Below are 20,562 nucleotides of genomic sequence, written 5' to 3'. Positions count from 1 at the left end.
GTCATTTAAGTAAGTCACTTTCAACAGCCTGATCACACTGTTTCACATTCAATTGGAATTCAAAACCCTGCTGCGTTTGTGTCATTCCAACAAACTTCTTAAGAAATCAACATCATTCATCGTTCAGCTCTTGACCTGCTTTCATAAACTCATCCTATTTATTCATTCTTCAAGCCTCAAAGAAACAAGCCTCAGATGCTCACTTAAAAAGGCAATGCTTTGCATTTGTATCCATCAAAACATTCCTCACATACTTTCACATGACTTTCAACAGCTTATTAATAAAAATCCTAGGTTGGTTTGTGTAGCACATTTACCATAACCTCCACAATGTTGCATTCATTAGCTGTTAATATTTTTTTCTAATGGGCCACACTGATCTGCTATTACTGTAATGACAGACAGTTGAAGCTTTGTGAGTAAGCTGTTTGTTTGTTTTGTGAGTCACAAAACCAATAATAACAAGAAAAAAAGACTACACACTTGTTTTTTTTCTATTTCTTAGTCTAATATTTGTCTTTTTTCTTTTTGTTCTTTGTTTCAGTCCCATCCCTACTCTTTTGAATGTAGTCCAGTATCCTTTGAAAGTCACTTAATGTTTGAACAGTTTTCAGAGTAGTCTAGTTTTTGTAACTTCTTTTTAGCGAAAACCAACATTTTTTATCTCCCAGATCCATTACACAATTTCTTAGATTCGTATTGAATTCAGATGAAACAAAGGTGTGATAGCAAAAGACAAAAAGAGGTCCGACGATGTATTGTGCCGTGAAATGTTTAAGTTAGTTCAGTTTCATTAAGAAAACCTTTGTTTTTTGTGTGAATAATATTTATCCCACACTATTGAACGCACCACAACAAATTCCCTGTGTTACTGTGATGTGGTCAAAGTTTATTTATAGTGTTTTTAAACATTTATTTGTTAATAAAAATAGAGAGCCATTTAGATTAAGTTCCCTTCTGATGCTTCCCTTTCATTCTTAACAGCATATAGTGGGGAGTGTTGATGAGGCTTCATTAAACAGTTGATGAGGTATCATGATCACTAGATGGAACTCAAGGTTTTACAAATTATGCCAGGTTTGATTTAATTAATAGATCAGGGCCAAATATTATATACTGTCATCAACTGTTTCATGAGGCCTCATCAACCCATCACTAGTATATAGCTACAGATGACCATCCTGTTGTTATTAGATGGCAAGAGATCCTCTGCTTGACATAGTTTGTCTCTGAACAACTTATTGGATGAAACCTGATATAAATTTCCATCTATCATCTAGTGGCCTTTCAAAATAAATACACTGTATCATGTATCACTGTATTAATGAGGCCTCACCAACCCATCTCTATTGCTATCGGTGATACCAACAGATAACATCCTTCACAAAAACAATTTGAAAGGGAAAAAGCTGGAAAACCAAAAGTTCATGTTACATATATGTAATTACTGTTATTTTCTTGGAAGAAGAGTGTTCAGACGTCTCCCTTGTTACATAGAGTGGAGGCGAGTTAAAGAACGGGTGGTTCTCAGCCACAAGGTCAGTGATTCCGCTCTTTTATTTTCGTTACTTCGGATGACTGCTTATGCAATCCAGCTGAGTCCATATTTAGTCGTCCCTCGCGCATGCCTTGTGGGGGGGGGGTTACAAGTATGACATTAGGGACATTTTTTCTGTATTTTTTTCTGTTTATTTGGTTTTTTGCATTCATCCCTTTTTCGCCTGAGAGCTTTGAGAAAACAACACAGACGGAAATGATAGAGGTGTGATATAACAGCAGCTGACACACTGATACAGAGTAGTTGTGTGCCAACCACTCAGCTGCTGCTCAAAGTGCCCTGCCAGCCACGCTCTCATCCGTCCCATCTCCAACTTGCTCCATTGTTTACAGACGCAACGTTGCAGAAAAGATAGAATTCATGTTCACCCTCTGGTTGGATGTCATTTTAACCCATTTACCAGTTGTTGCTCATCTCCCTCAAACCACAGCAGACCCGTGACAGAACTCAGTTGCTTTAGTGCCAACGCCTGGCTGCCCCTCAGAGAAGGTGGCTGAGCCGAGGAGTGAAGCATTTATCAGTTTCACAAACGGAGACGAGAAGACTCACTGCCACAAAGTAGTCACGCTGTTTACTCTAGACTATCGCAGCAGGCGGTTCTGAGTGTTTGAACCTTTTGACAAGTAAGCCCTGCTCATGAAATGAATTAACTAAGAAGCATTTACCATTCTGTTTTTTGCCTTTTTTTAAGAAAAGTGAACGCTGGAATACTTGAGTGAATGAACAATGCAAAAGAACAGTTTGTTTAATTCTCCAAAGTTAATAATAGGTTAATTTTGTCGGTGGCAGATTTAGAGGCGGCCATCATTTTACCAATTCCTTTCAGAAGTACCGGGCACCCTTTAACAATATTAAAGTGTAAAAGAAATAAAGCACAATTTTAAAAAAAAATGATTACAAAATGTAACTCAAACTTTGCTAGTAAACTGCATCAGAGCAAAAGAACAAAAGAACACATCTTTTTTTCTAGTGTTTCTTTCAACTCATAACCTACCCATCCCCACACTCAACTTGGCCTTCTGCACATCTCAAGGAAGAAAAATCAATACTCATCTAATTATCATGTGGATCTTCTACCAAAGCCTTTAATTAACCAGTCGTCATCCTGATGTCCACCATTCCATTTGATTTATGAGATCTGCTTCTCTGCCGTTTTTTTTTTCCAGGGTAATATATTAATTATTGACATACACTTACAAAGCCCTTCTACGAAACATAATTATATAATGCTATACTAGCTGGTGGATTTTAGTCTTTACCACCTTTTATCTGTATATACTTGAATGTAAACTGTGTGAATCTGAAATTAAATAACAAACCTATAATTTCTGGTAATAATTTAATTAATGACATTAGAATAACAGGATAACATGTCACGTCTCAACACCACAAAGAAGTGCTCTTGATCTGTTACGAGCTGCCAAGGAAACAGGTAATAAAAATGATACCTGGGTATGGAGGTCAATGTGTTTCGTTGGACTTTGAATATGACTTTCTAACACTGAATTTTTTAAAGCATCAACATTTGACCTTGAAGTGGAAAATCCATCAATTCCAAAATAAATAAAAATAAATAGCAACTTGGGGAAAGGAAGGTGTGAGTGTGTGTGTGTAAGTAAGTAAGTAAAGGTTATTTGTAAAGAGCCTCTCTAGATCAGGGTCACAAAGCGCTTTAACAATCAAACACAATACACAGTGTGTGAATGGTTTTGTGTCTTTGCGTGTCCTGTGAAACACTGGCGTCCTGTCCAGGGTGTCCCCGCCTTTTGCACGAAGAAACTGGGATCGCCATCCCCATAATGGAGGAAGCAGCATAAACAATAAATAAATAAATAATTTTTTTCATGCAATGAAGAAAATTAAGTCAAATACTAGTTCAGATTTTGATAGAAAATTATATTCAAAGTCATACATTTACATATTTTATTTAATGACACCAATTTCCTTATCGCATTTGGTTTATTGAATGAAAAAACACATAAATAAAAATAGCATTTATAGTCATTTTAGTAAATAACTTGACTCCCAAATCATTTAAAGACTATTTTTCAATGATATCTATTGAAACCAATACTTTTAATGAGACAATGGGGATGCTGCTTTGGAAGAGGTAAAAATAGCATATGTCTGGGACGTTATTCATCGTGCTGCCAGTTCGTGCAGGTGCCTGCTGCACTAAAATGTCTGTCGCTGGAGGAGCCAAGCTGAGCCTCTGCCAGATTATTACGGCAGGTGCATTTATATATCAATATCACTGTTCAAAACAGCCACGAAGTTAAACGATTTTTTTTTTTTTTTAACTCTTAGAGTAGCCACTGTAGAGAGCCAGGAATTGGTCGAAAGCGCAAATTAGATGTGTCCTGAAGGAACATTTGGAATTGCTGGAGGCAAGCAATTGACCTCGAGTTGAACTTTGAGTATTGAAAATCAAAACAGTCTACCTCAACAACAATAAACAAAAATACACACTGCCTCAAAAACGTACTCTAAACAAAATTATAATTTTGTTGATGGATCCCTGCAGACATGACACAGGAAATTAAATTTAGCAACCAATATATATATTGTCTCACATTTCCACTGATAAACATAGGCAATGTTTGTTTTTCCAAACTTTAAATCCATTTTTGTGGCGCTGCTTACTAAATAATTTACTGTGCACTTCTTTACATGGACAGAGCTGTAGACAATCAAGGCTAACAACAAGTGAGAGGTACGGAACATCTGCTGCGCGGGGGTGTGAGAGAGAGACGACTTCTGGAAACCAGTTTTGTAAATGTACACGCACCTACTACTCATGCTTTTACATTTTCTCATGTAGATCAGTCTCATAAAAGGTTGTACTTCTTCTGTATGTATCAGGTGACGCATATGTTTAATCCAAGGTTCACTCAGATCTATCAGGGGAACTTCTGTAGCTGATATTGGAAACTGAATCAAGGGCCTTTTGAACAAGAAGATACCAATGTAGAGCTGAATATATCTTTAGAATGTCAATTCAAATCAACCACTGGGCCAGGGCCAGGTACTGATCTGTTTTGCACTGGTTACCCAGCTGCACGAAAAGAAAAAGTTCTGTTGGATTGTTTTGTCTGAAAGATGCTATTTAAAAAATAAATAATCTCGATGTTACATCAGCCTGTGACTCTTGACACACTAATACGCTATTTTTGTCAATTTGACTCCGAAAATAGAATTACTTGTTGTGGCAACCTCAGGTTGGGAACACGTGAAATACAAAATTATAAATATTCTTGAGGCTTGATAGCATTATTGACATGCTAGCGTGAATAGAATATTTAAAAATTGGAAATGAAAGGAAACGTTTTTAGGTTGTTGTGAACACTTAGAAATGTGAAAGACCTAACCTATACATATATCTCTTTTATTCAAGTCCTCTTTTTCATCTCTAAATACCAAAGCTCATCTTAAGTTTAAAGTTCTCTCACACTTCAGGAGGATTTATTATATTAACCTTTGACACTGGCGCTACAAATCCACATTTCTTTATTTGGTAATTGGTGTTAACATCTGTCAAAAATAGTTTAAATTATGTTTTTAATATTGCACTTGACACATTGACTGTGTATTTTGCAATGATCATACACAACAGTCATTCGTTCATTTTCTGTGCTGTTTGTTCCCTTATGGGGGTCGCAGTTTCTTTCGGTGAGATGCGGGGGAAACCCTGGACAGGATGCCAGTCTGTCACAGAGCACACAAAGACAGACAACCATTCACACACACACTCATAACTACGGACTATTTCCAAGTTTCCGATCAACCCCTGTATGTTTCTGGACTGTGGGAGGAAACTGGAGTGCCCGGAGTAAACCCACTCAAAACAGGGAGAACATACACACTCCACACAAAAAGGTTGCGAGTTGACTCCCTCCAGACCTGGAACCAAACCGGCAACCTTCTGTAAAAGCTACAGATCAGTCCCTGACATGATTCACAACGATAATCAAGACAAGATGAGTAACCATGCAGTACGAGTGTTACCTGAGCCAGAGTTGTGTTTAGCTGTGTTGGAGGAGGACTGGGAGGTGGATGTGGAGGAGACCCTCTGGTCTGAACTCATGTTCTCCTGTCCCAGAGATGAGCTGGACTTTCTCGGCTTCTTGTCTGTCAGGTGCAACGGGGAACTCTTCTTTGGAGGTGGCAGAGGCCGCCGAGGCCTAGCAGTGGCGTTAACCTTTAACCACGCCTGGGCTTTATACTCCACAATCTCGCCGTAGTTAGCCCGTGTCACCCTGCACTCGTACAAGCCTTCGTCACTCTTGCTGACTCTGGACATCTGCAGCTTGTGTGAGATGTCATTGCCCTGAACTTTCACGGTCTGTAAGAGTAATGAAGAGAGACCACAGTGTCATGACATGATGAAAACAGATAAAATATGTCACAGGCCCAGATTACCGTATTCATAAAAATTGCTTCTTGTTCCTTTACTATTGCCCTTACTATTTAAGCATTTAAAAATGTTTTATATACAGCAGACTAGCTGAAGTACTCAGTGTACTGAAAGATCAGGCTTAGTCAAGACACCGAGAAGTTCATGGCGGCCATTTCAAAATGTACCATTCATTGACCTCCATTACTGTAGCACATACTTTTACTTCAACAACATAACATCTCATTTATTGATTTATTTCTCTTCCAATTTGACTTAACATCGGTAAGAAGTGTTAAAGGTGTCCCTTAATTTTCTGAGATGATTGACATGTCCATCTTAAATTTGTAATTAGAGACAAAATTCGATTTATTAATGTTCATTAAATCAGACTTTTATTAAACAACTGGATTAAGATGCTTAAAAAGGAACTCTAAATGCTTTATGTACAAATGATAATATATGAATAAATAAATGCACATAAAAAAACATTTCAATTATGATTGTTATAGATTAGCACTACTTAATCAATCCACTTTACTTAAAATGTAATAGACAGTAGAAATGAGTGCCTGTTTAGCATAAATAAAGTATTCACACGGTTAAAAAAACATGTTTCGAATATGAGTACTTACACTTATCTTTGTTCCTTCGTCGTCATAGTTAAACTCTGATGTCAGTTCCATCTGAGGAAAGAAAAAAAAAACTTGTTTAAAAGTGAATACAGCATATAAGTACTTACGAAACCAACAAATACTTATCTTTTCTAAACTGGATTTGAAACATTTTGTGCAACAGATGAGTCAGTCTTGTTAAAAGCTCAATTCAAGGACTTTTAAATAGTGTTCTTGTCTCCTCTAGTGCCAGAATAGTGTGACAGCATTAACTGCACTATCATCAATTATCCGTTTTCACCCGAGTGAACATTTGTTCACAGAAAGAGATAGAGGCCCTTGTTGTGCTTTTCTTTCTACTCGGAAAACACTGAATCATGACAGTTAAAAATTAATCCAATATTAAATATTAGTCCTGGCAAAAAAACGTTCATGTTGGATCTTTAAACTGAATCATGATATTTGCAACCATATTTAGATTATATTTTCAGGATGACGACCGATGTTTATGTTCTGCCATAAGGTCAAGCAAATGATGATTTATACTCAACTAGTATGAATTTAGTTGTTAAGGACGCAACTAGTATGATCTATTTATTATTACAGTAATACAGTATATCTAAGCTGAGGAATTCAAAAAGAAGAAATGATTCGTCTTTTTTTTTATTAACAAGTTTATGATGGGATAAAGAATTGAGATTGGAAAATATTTTAATGACTTTTTTAAAAAGGCACAATTTTGAGCTTGCCAGGTTATTATTACACAAGACAAAAAAAACAGTTAATTCATCCTCAGGTTTTCACTGTGAAAAATGTGGGTATCCTGCTGCTGATGATTAAGATGATTAGTATTAACAAAAAATAAACTACATGATTGAGACACAGCTCTATTCAAAAGCCAATATATCCCCACATTATCATGTTTAAAGCATCATATCTATGAAGCCACTGTAGTAAAGAAGCACTGACCAAATACATCCAATTAGTTACAGTGTGATGTCATACAGATAGTTGGGAATAATGGCTCAGCCTAACGTTTAGCCTGGACATTGATTTTTTTTTCCAGGCTTTGTGTGATTAATTTCATAGAGTTTGCCAAATGGATGTCTGCCAAAGGAAAAACATATATATTAAAAGCTGAGAAGTGTATTAGCAAAAAGAAAAAAAAAAAAGCAGCACTGGAGTTGAAGGACATTTGGACAGGATATTGCCGCCATGACTGATAGAAATAAGGCTTCTCGTGAGAGCATGCGTCAGAAAGAGTCGCTTCAAGTTTTATGGGTAGGGGAGAATCCAGCCTTCATATCATTGTCTGCCAGCATGTATGCATGGGTCTGACGCTGGGACTCCGCAGATGGAGCTGATAAGAGTCAGTGTACTGAGGTAGACGCCTTTTTTATTGCAGGCTAGAATTAATTGCCCATAGTCTTCCCTTCATTTTATTTGAAGTCATCTATTTCACCCTCCTTTTTTTACAGACTTCACATTGAATATATTGGTTCAGCTGTGAGGTCTATTAATGTCACCTGAGAACTATAAAAAGTGTATCAGTGGAGGACAATTGGTCCACTTGCCACTTACATTTATGGGTAACAGTGACAAAAGAATTTAGAGCTAAGTAAAGGGTTTAATTACATTCTACTTAATTAATCTATTCATTACGGACATTCCCTCAAGGCTAACAGTATCCCTTCGCTTCCCAATGTATATTTTAATTAAGAAAGGAAATTTAAAAAAAGAAGCTAAGTGTGTGTTATAGTTATTTACTTAATATTATAATATTTTACAATGTAATACAGATGTCACTAAAGCCCTCAAATGCAGTTGGCTTCAACAATTAGTCTGTTGGTTTGTTTGTCAACAGCTAATATGAAATAAAGTGAAAATGGATCTCAATTGATCTTCAGGATTGGTTAGACATGAGCTTAGGCAGGTTTTTCATCTGTGTAAAAACAGCATACAACTGAAAAAAACAAATTGTGATGATATTTGTTATCTAACAATGTTAAAAGAACATTGGAACGGTTGACTTTACAGGCAAAACAGTGGTTCAAACAAGTAATGGATTTCATGAAAAAGTGTCGTAACCCTTGTGTTATCTCAGGGTTGAGGTGAATCGAAGGTCAAAAACAAAGGTGTTTCAGGTTACCCCCTGTGTTGTCTACAGGGTTAACTCTTGCGAGGTCAAGGTGACACGGTGACCTCCGCCACCGCATATGTATTTCTGGAAGCCAGGGAGGTCTTTCACTTTGACCCAGGGGCAACACAAAGGGATACCGCGAATGCATTTGTTTCCGAGCCACTGGGTCACCTACACCTAGGTTTCAATAGAATAGCAGTTTAAGCAAATGATTAACAGCAGAGTGTAAAAATGTAAGGACACTGCTTCATGGAGATTTATCAACCCATCAGTAATTAAATTATATTGTGACCAAAGCTTAACTCCCATATTCTTTACAATTTGCAATTAACTATCACAATATTTGGACCATGGAAGGTGTTTTATTCATTAAATGTATGCTAACACACAGTCTTCTTCGGTTAGCTTAACCGTACATCAAGCTCCAACATACCAGCCTTAATTCTACTCATTAGTTCTAATACGATAAGATACACTAAGATATTCCTTTATTCATTACAGCTACTATCCGGAGTGCAGTTATTGATTGATAGATCAAACATGTAAAATGAATAGATACATCTTTTAATGCAAATGAGACTGGGGAGAGAGCACATTGATTTATGAACATATATTGAGCCACTCCGGAGAGTAGGAGCACTAATGTGGTCCTACCGAAGGGTTACCTGTTTGAGGATTAGAAAAACATTCCTCATTCACTTACTGGAGCTTAAATACAAACTCTGTGAAGAGCGTTCACATCGAATTAGACGGTAATTAGGATATGTATGAAGCTAATGTTGGAAAACGGCCATTAACTAATATGGCTGAAATACCATTTTACTTTTTCATGGTTGCAATAGTTTGTACGTCGCTGAGCTCAAGGGAGTTTAAAGCTTAGCGAGGTATATTTGGCATTGTTGATCATTCACACTGTTTTTCGCTATAAGCTTCAGCAGGATAAATATATAACAGCGCTGTATTTCCTTAGCGTTAAGCAATCAGTATTGAGGAATTGCACATTCAAAAAAAAATACACTGTGGGCAAACACAATGTTGAATGTTCAATGGTGGAAAGGTGGTAGACAAAGCTTTTTTTAGCAAAACCACAAATCGAATGCAGAATGCAGGATCATATGTAGTACATGTAGTTTACAGTTATATTTATTTTATTTCACCAGCATACTGCAGGAGTTCCTAACGTCAAATCACTGCACCTATTCTACAGACAATGTCATTTTATTATAAATCTATCTGTGTAAATGCCCTTTAAATGTTAGAAAACAACAACTATTTGGGGCACAAACAAGTCATAGTGTAATGAATAAATCAGCAGCAGCATCCAAAGCATTTTAATTACTCACATCAGTGATTAAGGGATGGTGTCAGCGAAATCTACTTTCATTATTAACAATCTCTGGATAAGTGGACATCCTCCTGTTGCGTTAAAATATTTTTATACCAGACTTGATGATTTTGTTGGCTGTTACACTAAGTGGCATTTTATGAGTGTCAAGCCATTAGTCACCCGGCACTGTACTAACGCAATTAAGGTAATTGTGACTTAATGAATGTCCAATATCAATTGCTGTAAAAAAAAAAAAAAGGAAGAAAATAAAAACCCATTAATCTACCGCTCAGTTGTTACTGGGTGTACCAAAGGAGAATCTACAAAATGTCAAAGTGAAAGGTTTCTGAATTATCTAGAAACAGGCGAGCTATTAATGTGTTTTTTTTTTTTTTTATGTAACACTGTCTGGAAGGTAATATTTTTAATGAAATCCTCCATAAATAGTGAGTTTGAACATATTTTCACATTCCTTTAACTTGCTGTTTGAGAAAGCCAAACACATTTCACTTTTTTTTTCTTTCATTTCATCTCTTGGCACTTCTTTTTCATCAGACATCTTGTTAAATTTAAGTGAAAATTCCTGATGGTTGATTGGCTTTTTCCTTCCTTCTGACCTTATGCAACTTAATTTAAACCAGGGGACTCAAACTTGCAGGCTGTGGACCAATAACCGCAATTTAATTTAAAACCACAAAATATAAATCAAATCAATAAACTGAAAAAAAAAAACAGGCTGCGTCCCGATTTCCACAAGAATCAACCCCTGGTCACCCCTAGACCAGTTGAGTTTGAGACCCCTGATTTACACATGTGTATCTTGCTCCTAATGATCCCCTTCTCCACCCTTTCGTCTCATCCTTGGACTTGTCTTTTGCGATTTCTGCTCATATTGCAAATCACAGTACACCATGGAGACTATTCTCTGACCTTGTCTGTGGTGCTGTCCATCTTTATAGCAAACAAGAAGCAGCTGAGAGCTGACTGAGAAACAATGTATTCATTTCGCAAACAGGAGGTTTGTTTTCTTCATCTGCAGGAACATTTTGTCGGCTAATGTGGATCAGTTTTTCACTCGAACATAGACACAATGCTAATGAAGACGCCCCCAGACTTTGTATGGTTTGTATTGAACCTTCAGTTTGGATCGTTTCAAAAAGAACACGTGGTGAACATGGTTGTAGACCTTTCTTTTCACCTGCATGTTCTAAATCACAAACTGTACGTGCATAATTACATGTATACTTTTTATATTAGGCACCTTAGGGGGCAAAAAGGAGTAACATAAACCATAGATTTAAGTCATGTGGTGATATTTCTTAGACTGCGCATTATAAATTAAATCATATAAACTGTAAAAGCAAACCATCAGAACATATAATAGCGATTTATTATATCGTCCTTGTTATTCCAATGAGGACTCCATGACGAACCTTCTGTTGAGGCTCTATAATATATTAATTTTCCCCCAGCACTCCCATGTGCCCACTTATCACCTCCTTCCAGGACACTACAATGAATATAGTATAAGTACTATTGATTTACTGAGCACAGAATATTCCCCACTCGTATGCTGTAATGACCTGGACCAAGGAAGCTATATGCTCTTCTGTCTGTTAACAGCTAATAACTTAACTAAAAATAAGTCAGCACCAAGTCCAGGAAGTCTTAATAACGAGCCGAGAGATATTGTCAAAGTTTGCGGTGTTCATCATATCTAAGAAAAAACATTTGAAGATCTTTTAACATGCAAAAAATGTATCCGATTTTAAAACTAAGGCGTAAATACAAAATCGAGCTGCTTGGGGGAGGTCTGCACTGATTAAGTGCCTTTCTTCGCTATTTTATTCTTTGAAGATAATATAATTATACCGCATGATTATCAGGACGTGTACTGTACGTCGTCCTACTAATTCAATGAGGTCAAAAAGGTTCTTCTGAGTATTTGTTTTCAGGACAAACGACCCCTTTTAAAAACACACTTTTAGAGACTGTGATAATGTGATATCGCCTTTTATTTTTGTATTGTACCACTTTTAAATGATTCATGTTTTTTTTTTCCAAGTAAAAAATCTTTTGACACTGAATTTAAATAAAAATGATTAATATTAATGATCATGGCAATTAATCCAAATCCGATATGAACCCTCATGGTGTTCAGTTCGTTCACATCTCAGCTATTAACTATATATAAAATGAATACACACAGACAAGACCAGAATATCCACACACTGCTCATTCAACCTGAAGAAGACTTGTTCTGCCAGGGATCCTGCAGGAGCAACATATCAGAACATGTTAAATGTTGACGGACACTTAACAGATTAATATTTGGTTGAGTTTTCCGAGGCCGGGAAATTACATTTTAATCGATACAAAACACAAGCAACAGCCTGGAGCAGAATGAAACTAGCTTGAAAGTAGACCTCAGTCCGCACAGTCTGCAAGCATTGGAGCTCCATAAGAGAAACTTCTTGTCTCTCGTCACAGTTACTTTTACCTTTAATGTTGCTTCGATATTGTCTTTAATCTCCAAGATATTTGATCCTCCAGGTTTGGTTCAGAGTTTATGAGCTTTAATCATTCATTCATTTTCTTTACCACTTAATCCCTTATGGGGTTAGCGGGGGGCTTCATTATTATGTTCTCAGTTTAAGAAATTAGGATAAAAATAATTCTTTATTATGCTGTTTTTTTTCCTTCAACAGAGGAGCCCGAGAAGCCACTGCACTACTGACAATACATCCTCCAGATTTAAATACTATGTATAAATCCAAATCCTTGAAGTTTAAATGTTGTTTTTAGTTCTATTACACATGTCACGCTGTGATTCACCCTTGGTTGAGTTGCTGGGATCTGTTTTTATTTTCTCCAACTCTTATTTAAACTTTAAAGACTCTTGAGATAACTTTGTTACAAAAAGACACTTTAAATCAAATTGAAATGAATTGTACCGCGCAAAACCATCTATCATATATTGATGATAGAAGTCTGGATCCGATTTGTTTATACTCATAAAGAAAAGTTATTGATTATTTCTTTCAAACTACCGTATATTACGACAATTTTACATGAAGACATATAAAGGAAGTATTTGCAGATATGAGGAGGGAGTCGATGTATGTGAAGAACTTTTGGTCATAGATTTATCTGAGCTGGAATGTTACTTACCATATATGACAGTTTTATTTATCCTCTACAGGTGTCTACCTATTTCCTAAAACTAAAAATTCCAACCTTCTCAAAAGTTCAGGTTTTCCATGACATTGTCATTACTTTGTCATTTTCATTTCCATTCTACTGCATGAGAGGCTCCTCACGCAAAGCTGTGGCGGCTCCAAGTATCTCGGTTCCAATCTCCTGTCTCTTATTGCAAAAATACTTCCACCATGACATGCCGCTGAAGTCTTCATGCAAATCTAAAATTGAGTTCTTGTAAAATGTGCTTTGCAATTATTGCACATCAAAAGCCCTCATTGCGTTTCAGAAACAAAATTATAGTCACATGATGAAAAATGTCGATCATTTACAAAGAGAGAGAATGGGGACTCGACCGCCCAACGTGACTGTGATTGTATTGAGAGCTCGTGCGAGTGTGTGACGTCCCAGAGCGATAGGCACGCACTCCCCAATGAAGTTACTGTTCAAAACCACATTTCCAGACCAAATATTGAACTGAGCCCGCAGTTTATGCAGCGATCATCAACACAAACACAGATGAGGTGAAACGCGGGCCACGGACTCTAAGTGACATGCTGTGCTCCGTAATCTGTGGCGACGGAGGAAGCAGTGGCAGTACTCTGACACAAACTGCTTATCTCCAATTTCCATATTACGGCAGTGGCTTAGGATGGAAACTGGAAACAAATATCTATACTATAGTTTGGAACTGAAGAGGCAATTATTTAAATGAATGTTAAGAACATTATCTAGACCATTAAAAGAAAGAAGATTATGTCTATCACATTGAAAATGAGATTTTTCTAATTTTTCCCTATTAATGTAATATGCTTTTATTATTATTGTATTATTATTGTGACGCAAGTGTAATTTCTTTTACCAGCCTAAAGTAATTTGGGTTGATAAAAAAATGTTCATCATCTATGCCAGTAAGTACATTAATCAGTTTAATCAATTAATGAAATTAAGTAAGTAAGTAACTAAGTAAGTAATATTTATTTATATAGCACTTTTCGAGACCAGGGTCACAAAGCGCTTAAACAATCAAAACAATACTCGAAAAAAGTACATACTGTACTTTAAAGATCAAGATAATACTGAGAAATTACTGACATTTTTACATACACAACTTTTTAAGTGATATCCTGCGATGTATGTGATGTCACTTATGATACTTCTCTAATCATCAGACCATCTAAGCGTAATGCAATTATACATTTATTTTTTTTTAAAATGGACAATATTATAAACATAGTAACGTATCCTCAGTATAGTTTTAGATGTTGCGTGTTACGAAATATATATTTCGGTTAAAATAAATACTGATAAAAATGAACATTGTATTGTATCAATGACCTACCTTTTATAATGAGATTAATTATAATGTTTTGAATTACACATTATGTTCTTGGAATAAAAACATTAATTAGGTGCAATGTTTTCTTTTTCTTTCTTTTGACTTGTACGGAGAGGATTATTGAAATAATAAAATGAAGATGTGGTGAAAGAAACTGTAATTAAAGTGTTATTCAACAAGGGATTTGTCAGAGATATTATTATTGTTTTTTTTATTGTTTTTTTAAATTGTTGTATTTATTATTATTATAATCACCAATGACAAAAGAAAGCTAGGCTTTATATACCTAAATTGATTTGAAACAGGCATTGTGTAGCAGAATGACACAGTTAATAAGAGGAAAACCAAAGATGTATTTATTTTGAAACACTATTATCATTAGTCATTTACTAAAAAAATAAATAAAACAGTTTTTATCCTCGGCTGCATGCTATCTCTAGCAACATGTTTCTTGTCCTTCTCATATCAGAAAGATCTGACAGCTATGTTCTGAAAAACCCTGCATCTAAGAATCAAAGAGAAAAGGGTTTCTCTGTTGCGCTGTCATTTTCTCTGATACTCAGTAATGATACCAAGACGACTTCATCTCAGGAGACGATAAAATGTTTCTTATCGGCTGCAGCAGGAATGTCACAATGTTCATATAAATAAAAGTTAAAAAAAATCAAAAAAATCCGTTCCTGCCTCCCAGCTAATCATACCTCTCATGATTAATGGAATGTGAGAGTTCACATACTTCCTCTGAAGGAAGTTAAAAAGGAAGACGTTGAGACTATTTTCTTTAAGTTTCCTTTCATTCCTTTGCATCAGATGGTATTATTCTAAGACACTGTTGCTTAAAAAAACATGTTTAATTTCCATGACAGCTGCAGATATGGTGTCTGTTTGAAGTCTGGAGCATCACCACATACCCTTGAAGTTTATTTTTATCTTTTGCCTGTGATTCCTAAGAAAAGTTTCATTTCAATAGCATTTTGATGTGCAAAGAGTGAGTGACTGTTCATGCCTTGATGGAAAACAAACATGGTAAACAGAAAAGTATGACGAACGTGAAGTATTTAGAGAAAAAAAAAAATATATATATATTTTTAGATAACACAATGTTGCACCTTCTTCTCTGCCACGACTGGCTCTTCTTCTGATTTCAGTAGCCCCTTGTTGGTTATTTCCACCTTTCCTGCACTCTTCTCTCCACCTCCACGTACATCCAATCATATACTGTGTATGGTTTTTATATTCATTTGATGTAGTCAAGATGAAAACATTAGGTATTTTGAGGGGGGAAAAAACCTACTTCTATAAATTCAGGAATGAAAAGTAAAGTGCATTTCTTTGTCTTTATAAATAAAGGGTATTAACTATTTTCTCCATTCACTTGCTTCCGTTATAAGGTTATCTTTACACAATTTCAGACTCATTGTACAATCTACTGAATAGTTCAATAGTTTGATTTCAAATTGAAACCTGTCACCTTGGAAACAATGAACCCTTGACTGCAGAAATGGAAGTAGTAATTTGTATACATCTGGATCAAATGAAGCAGTGCGCTTCACTCCAGTAAGTGATCTAATTACAATGCTCACCGACTTTCGCTTGGAGTGATTTGGGTTCATGCTTAGTTGTTAAACCTAATTACCTTCCACCAATGACATGGGTTTTGTTCACAGGCGAACACAAATCCCCTTCACAGCCCATTGGATAATGACTGAAGTTATGTTAATTATATGTAAAGCCTTTAATTGTGCATGTAAAAACATAAATGTCCCGGAAATTTGTACAAACTCAGGAGTCATTTTGGAAAGTAGATCCGGAATGATAATCGGGAATCGCTGCACCACCTCGTCTCCGCTCATATTTGACCTCGCAGTAACGGTCCCATTACCGCTGGAGCAGAGAACTGAGCTGTTCCAGTGTGCGGCTCTGAAGGTCAAAATAATCTGAGCATGGTCATCTTTTTCAGCCGCCTAAACACAAATAGCTCGGCAGAAAATATCCCCAGAGGCACGGAGCACAGAATCCACATCCTGCGGCGCCAACATTTTGTCTCCAAGGACCTTAGAGGATGACGTGGGTTAAAATCATATTCATTTTGGGACTGAAGGAGAAATCAGTTAACATGATCCCAATGGGTTTGATCTAGAAACACACGTAGCAAGAGAGGCCTCCCTCTATGTCACCTGGAAATACAAGTAAAATTCGAACTTAATTAATTTGTAGGTTACTTCTCTGTTCACGAGGAGTGATGGGCAGGTGAAGCTTTATGAAGCAGTGTCATTATTTCAAAGGTCAGTAAGTGGCGTTCTAAAAATAATGTTAGGTTTCAAAAGATAGTTAAATTAAAAATATATATATATAAATAGCAGAAAATGCCTGGTGGACCCTGACATGAAGCTTCATCAGTCAGTGTCAAACACCAACTATTGAATAAACAAGTACAAGTATTTATAATGTGTCCATGGTTAAGACGATTCTATACCTCAACATCTGAAGCCACATGAGGCTCTACTGTCTTTACATTTGTATGGCCTAATCTTTGGGACAAGGCCATGTTTATTCATTTATTCATTCATTTTCTATCGCTTATTCCTTTACAACCCGCTGAAGCCTATCCCAGTTTGTTCAGGGGAGAAGTGAGGGACACCCTGAACAGGAAGCCAGTCCGACGCAGAACACTAAGACAGACAACCATTCACACTCACACTTCCTCTTCCTCTCTCTTTGCGCTTGATGGAGTCTACTGACTCCTTCAAGAAACATCTTAAGACATTTTTATTTGTTCAGGCTTTTCCTTGATTTTCTGGAACTCCTGTTGTGTTATCAGTTTTATCTTGCCCTTTAAAGTATATACTTTATTGAATATTGTTTTGATTGTTTAAGCGCTTTGTGACCCTGGTCTGGAAAAGCGCTATACAATTAAAAAATATACTTACTTACCTACACTTATACCTACAGACATTTTTTCTAAAGTTCCCAATCAAACCCTGTTTGTTTTTGGACTGTGGGAGGAAACCAGAGTGTCCGTAGTAAACCCTCTCCACACAAAGAGTTCACAAGTTTCCTCCCTCCAGACCTGGAAGCGAACCTGCACACAAAGGATTGTGCCAAGAGAGGACTAACAGTTGTTTGGCACAAGATTGAAATATTTGAGTTGCAGACATTAATGAGAGTCACTCACTGAATATCACGTTCATTAAGGCATGAGCAATTGATCCAACATGCTCTGCTGATATGATTGAGATACTCTTTCTTCAACCAGCCCAGAGCTGTCAAACTCAATCACATGTCGGTCCACAATTTCCAACTCGGTGCACGACGTGGGCTGAATTATGAACAATTTCTTTTGACTGACTGTTGCATCTCTAATAAGGAACACTGATTATAACAACAGCGTGATGACAGAGAGAATCAACAAAAAGTTTTTTGAGGCACACAAACATTTTTCATAATATCTCCTCTGAACTTTCCAGAAAACAGGTTTCAAATATTTTTTGAAAACTCTAGTTTTTGCAAACCATGATATAGCTTGCAATGTTTTTGTTAGTGATGCAATTTTGAATGGTAATATTATTTATATTATAGATTACACTAAAATAATGTTTGTTACTATAGGAAATAGATATTTGCATTAGCTTTGATACGTGAATAATACATGGACGCCTATGAAAAACGTGATTGAACTTAAAATATTAAACGTAACAGATTAAGTTAAATATGTCGAAAATGTGCACGTTTGAAAACATATTATGATCATGTTTGTGTATTATCGATTTAAGTTGACACAATAAATGACACATTCTTTTTTTATATTATGAATGTTTATAAAATATGTATTTTAAACAAAATAAAATGGGCTAATAATAGGCTAAAATAACAATATATAAACAATCATGAGAAATACTTCTTAACAGAGAGGATATTTTCATTTATGAGACTCTGCTTTATAATCTTTGGCTCCTATCTAATAAGCCAATGACAATGACATAATGTTTAAACTTAGAGTGGCCTTTCAAAAATAAAGACCCTGAGTCATGAGGCCTCATCAACCCGTCTCTCAATTGTGTTTAAAATAGAGTTATTTCACGAAAAATACTTTTTAAACTACACTTTTCTTCAAGCTTGCAGTCTTTCCATGACAAGTGTGTATGTTCTGCTCTGCTCTTGCATGGGTCTACCACACATTCTCCAAGTTCCTCACACATTCAAAAAACATGAGCAATTATTTGGTTGTTTGTCTGTGTGCTACAGGCTGGGGACCTGTTCAGGGTCTTCCCAGCCTTTAGCCCTAAGTAGATGGGACAGGCTCCAGCCCTACTTGACCCAGAAAAGGGAATCATCAGTAGGAAATATATGAATGAAACAATGACTGTAACAGTTCAAATGGCTTTCAATTTTAATAGAAACTACCTAGTATTTTTGTTTCCCCTCCAATGTCGACAACTGACTTGCTTATTCAAATATACTTGATATTTAAGAATCCATTCCTCATTCTTATTTTGTGTTGAGACTTAGCAAAAGTAATGTTGATTTAAGGGATTTTGGAGGCAATAATGGGTTTGATTTGACATGACTTCCATCTCTTCCGGGTCAGAGTAGGTTGTTTTTTTTTATTTTGCCCAGACCAGTCAATTGAGATTTAATTGAGCCACCGAAGACTTGCAAAACTACATTTATGTCATTTATCTATTAGCTGCAAGCTTTATTTACATGGAAAACATATAAAGAGTGTATCTTTTGCACTCTTTTACACCCTGATATTTCAACTATCCAGATGCAGTTCTATTGTTAAAACCACCAGCACTACATTTATTTTTGCCTGCTTTTATGCAGCTGATGGTCTATTTTGGTTCTTGTTCTTCGCCTGTAATGGAAATTTTTAGAAATAAGTGTGTCAAGAAAAAGTTCTGTTGTGAATCCAAATTAATTCCTCCATCAAGCACATCCCGAACACTGCCAATTTTTCCACATTACTTGTTTAAATAGTGCTGCTATCAGCAAAGCCAAAAACAGAACAGCAAGCATGTGACACATCAACAATAATCTGTTTTTTCTCCCAAAGACGCAATGTTGTCAATACGGAGAAACAAATCTTCTGCATTGAGAAATGTTGGAGAAGCGGCCAAGATTCCCAGACATACAAATAAATGTTTTATTTGTCAGCAGTGGTGGGAGTTGCTTTACAAAATACCGATAATCCTGACAACTGTGCCATTATTAAGAACCACAGGGGAGCTGCATCATCTTGGCTGGGTGATTTAAGACGTCTGTCACGAAAATATGACTGTTTTGTTCCATATACGAAAACACTGCACCCCATCGACTTGTCATTTCCACCAATGTGTTCAATTTATCTTCCTTTTTTTACGACCAAATAAAGCCAGACAGAATGTTGAAACAACAATATGCATCATTAGATGTATAGTCTATGAAAATAGGTGAATATAGTTTATCATTCAACTTAAGAGACAAGCATCAAACTGGAACCAATAGTCGTCCATCTTAGGTTTCTTGATCTTGATGGAATGTTTATTATACTTTAGCATTTTTTTGTCTTCTAAGATTGCAATCAAGCATTGTGATTCATCAGCATTGTATTTTTTTTTCAACATGTACAATTCTTTAGTTATGTTGTTGTCAATATATTTGTTTCTTTAACTACTTCTGTTTTAATTCGGTTCGTTAAATTATTATTATTATTATTTTATTTTTTTTACATTGATGCCTTTTGTTATCTCATTTTTCTTTTTTTCACACACTTTTTCTTTATATCTTAAGGTGTAAAGAAAAACAACAACTTTTGATCCTCAAAGGGGTTGCCAGATCAGCTTGTCTTCTGGCATAGTACCAGTCAGTTTGTTGATTATTCTATTTGCTGTTCTTCTTTTCTCATGATTTCTGATATTGTTGATTATATCCTTGCAGGATTTTGTGGACTGCCTCTGGCTATCCATCATTGTTGTAGTGCTTGCAAGTTTCTCAAAAAGCCAACCTTCATG

At 36.1% G+C, this 20,562-nt stretch overlaps 1 protein-coding gene across 1 annotated transcript in view; it reads right to left on the bottom strand.

Annotated features, from left to right (window-relative positions):
- Nucleotides 1–20,562, bottom strand: part of vstm2a (V-set and transmembrane domain containing 2A) — a 60,064-nt gene that overhangs the window by 3,957 nt on the left and 35,545 nt on the right. The window contains exons 3-4 of the mRNA XM_087788785.1: nt 6,587–6,637; nt 5,564–5,900 (exon numbers count right to left, since the gene is read on the bottom strand). Of these exons, the coding sequence (XP_087644911.1) occupies nt 5,564–5,900; nt 6,587–6,637 (388 nt within the window). The remainder of the gene's footprint in view (nt 1–5,563; nt 5,901–6,586; nt 6,638–20,562) is intronic.

Source organism: Callionymus lyra, chromosome 4 (assembly GCF_982586985.1).
Source record: "Callionymus lyra chromosome 4, fCalLyr1.hap1.1, whole genome shotgun sequence".
NCBI classification, from domain to species: domain Eukaryota; kingdom Metazoa; phylum Chordata; class Actinopteri; order Syngnathiformes; family Callionymidae; genus Callionymus; species Callionymus lyra.
This window is presented reverse-complemented; position numbering and strand designations above follow the sequence as displayed.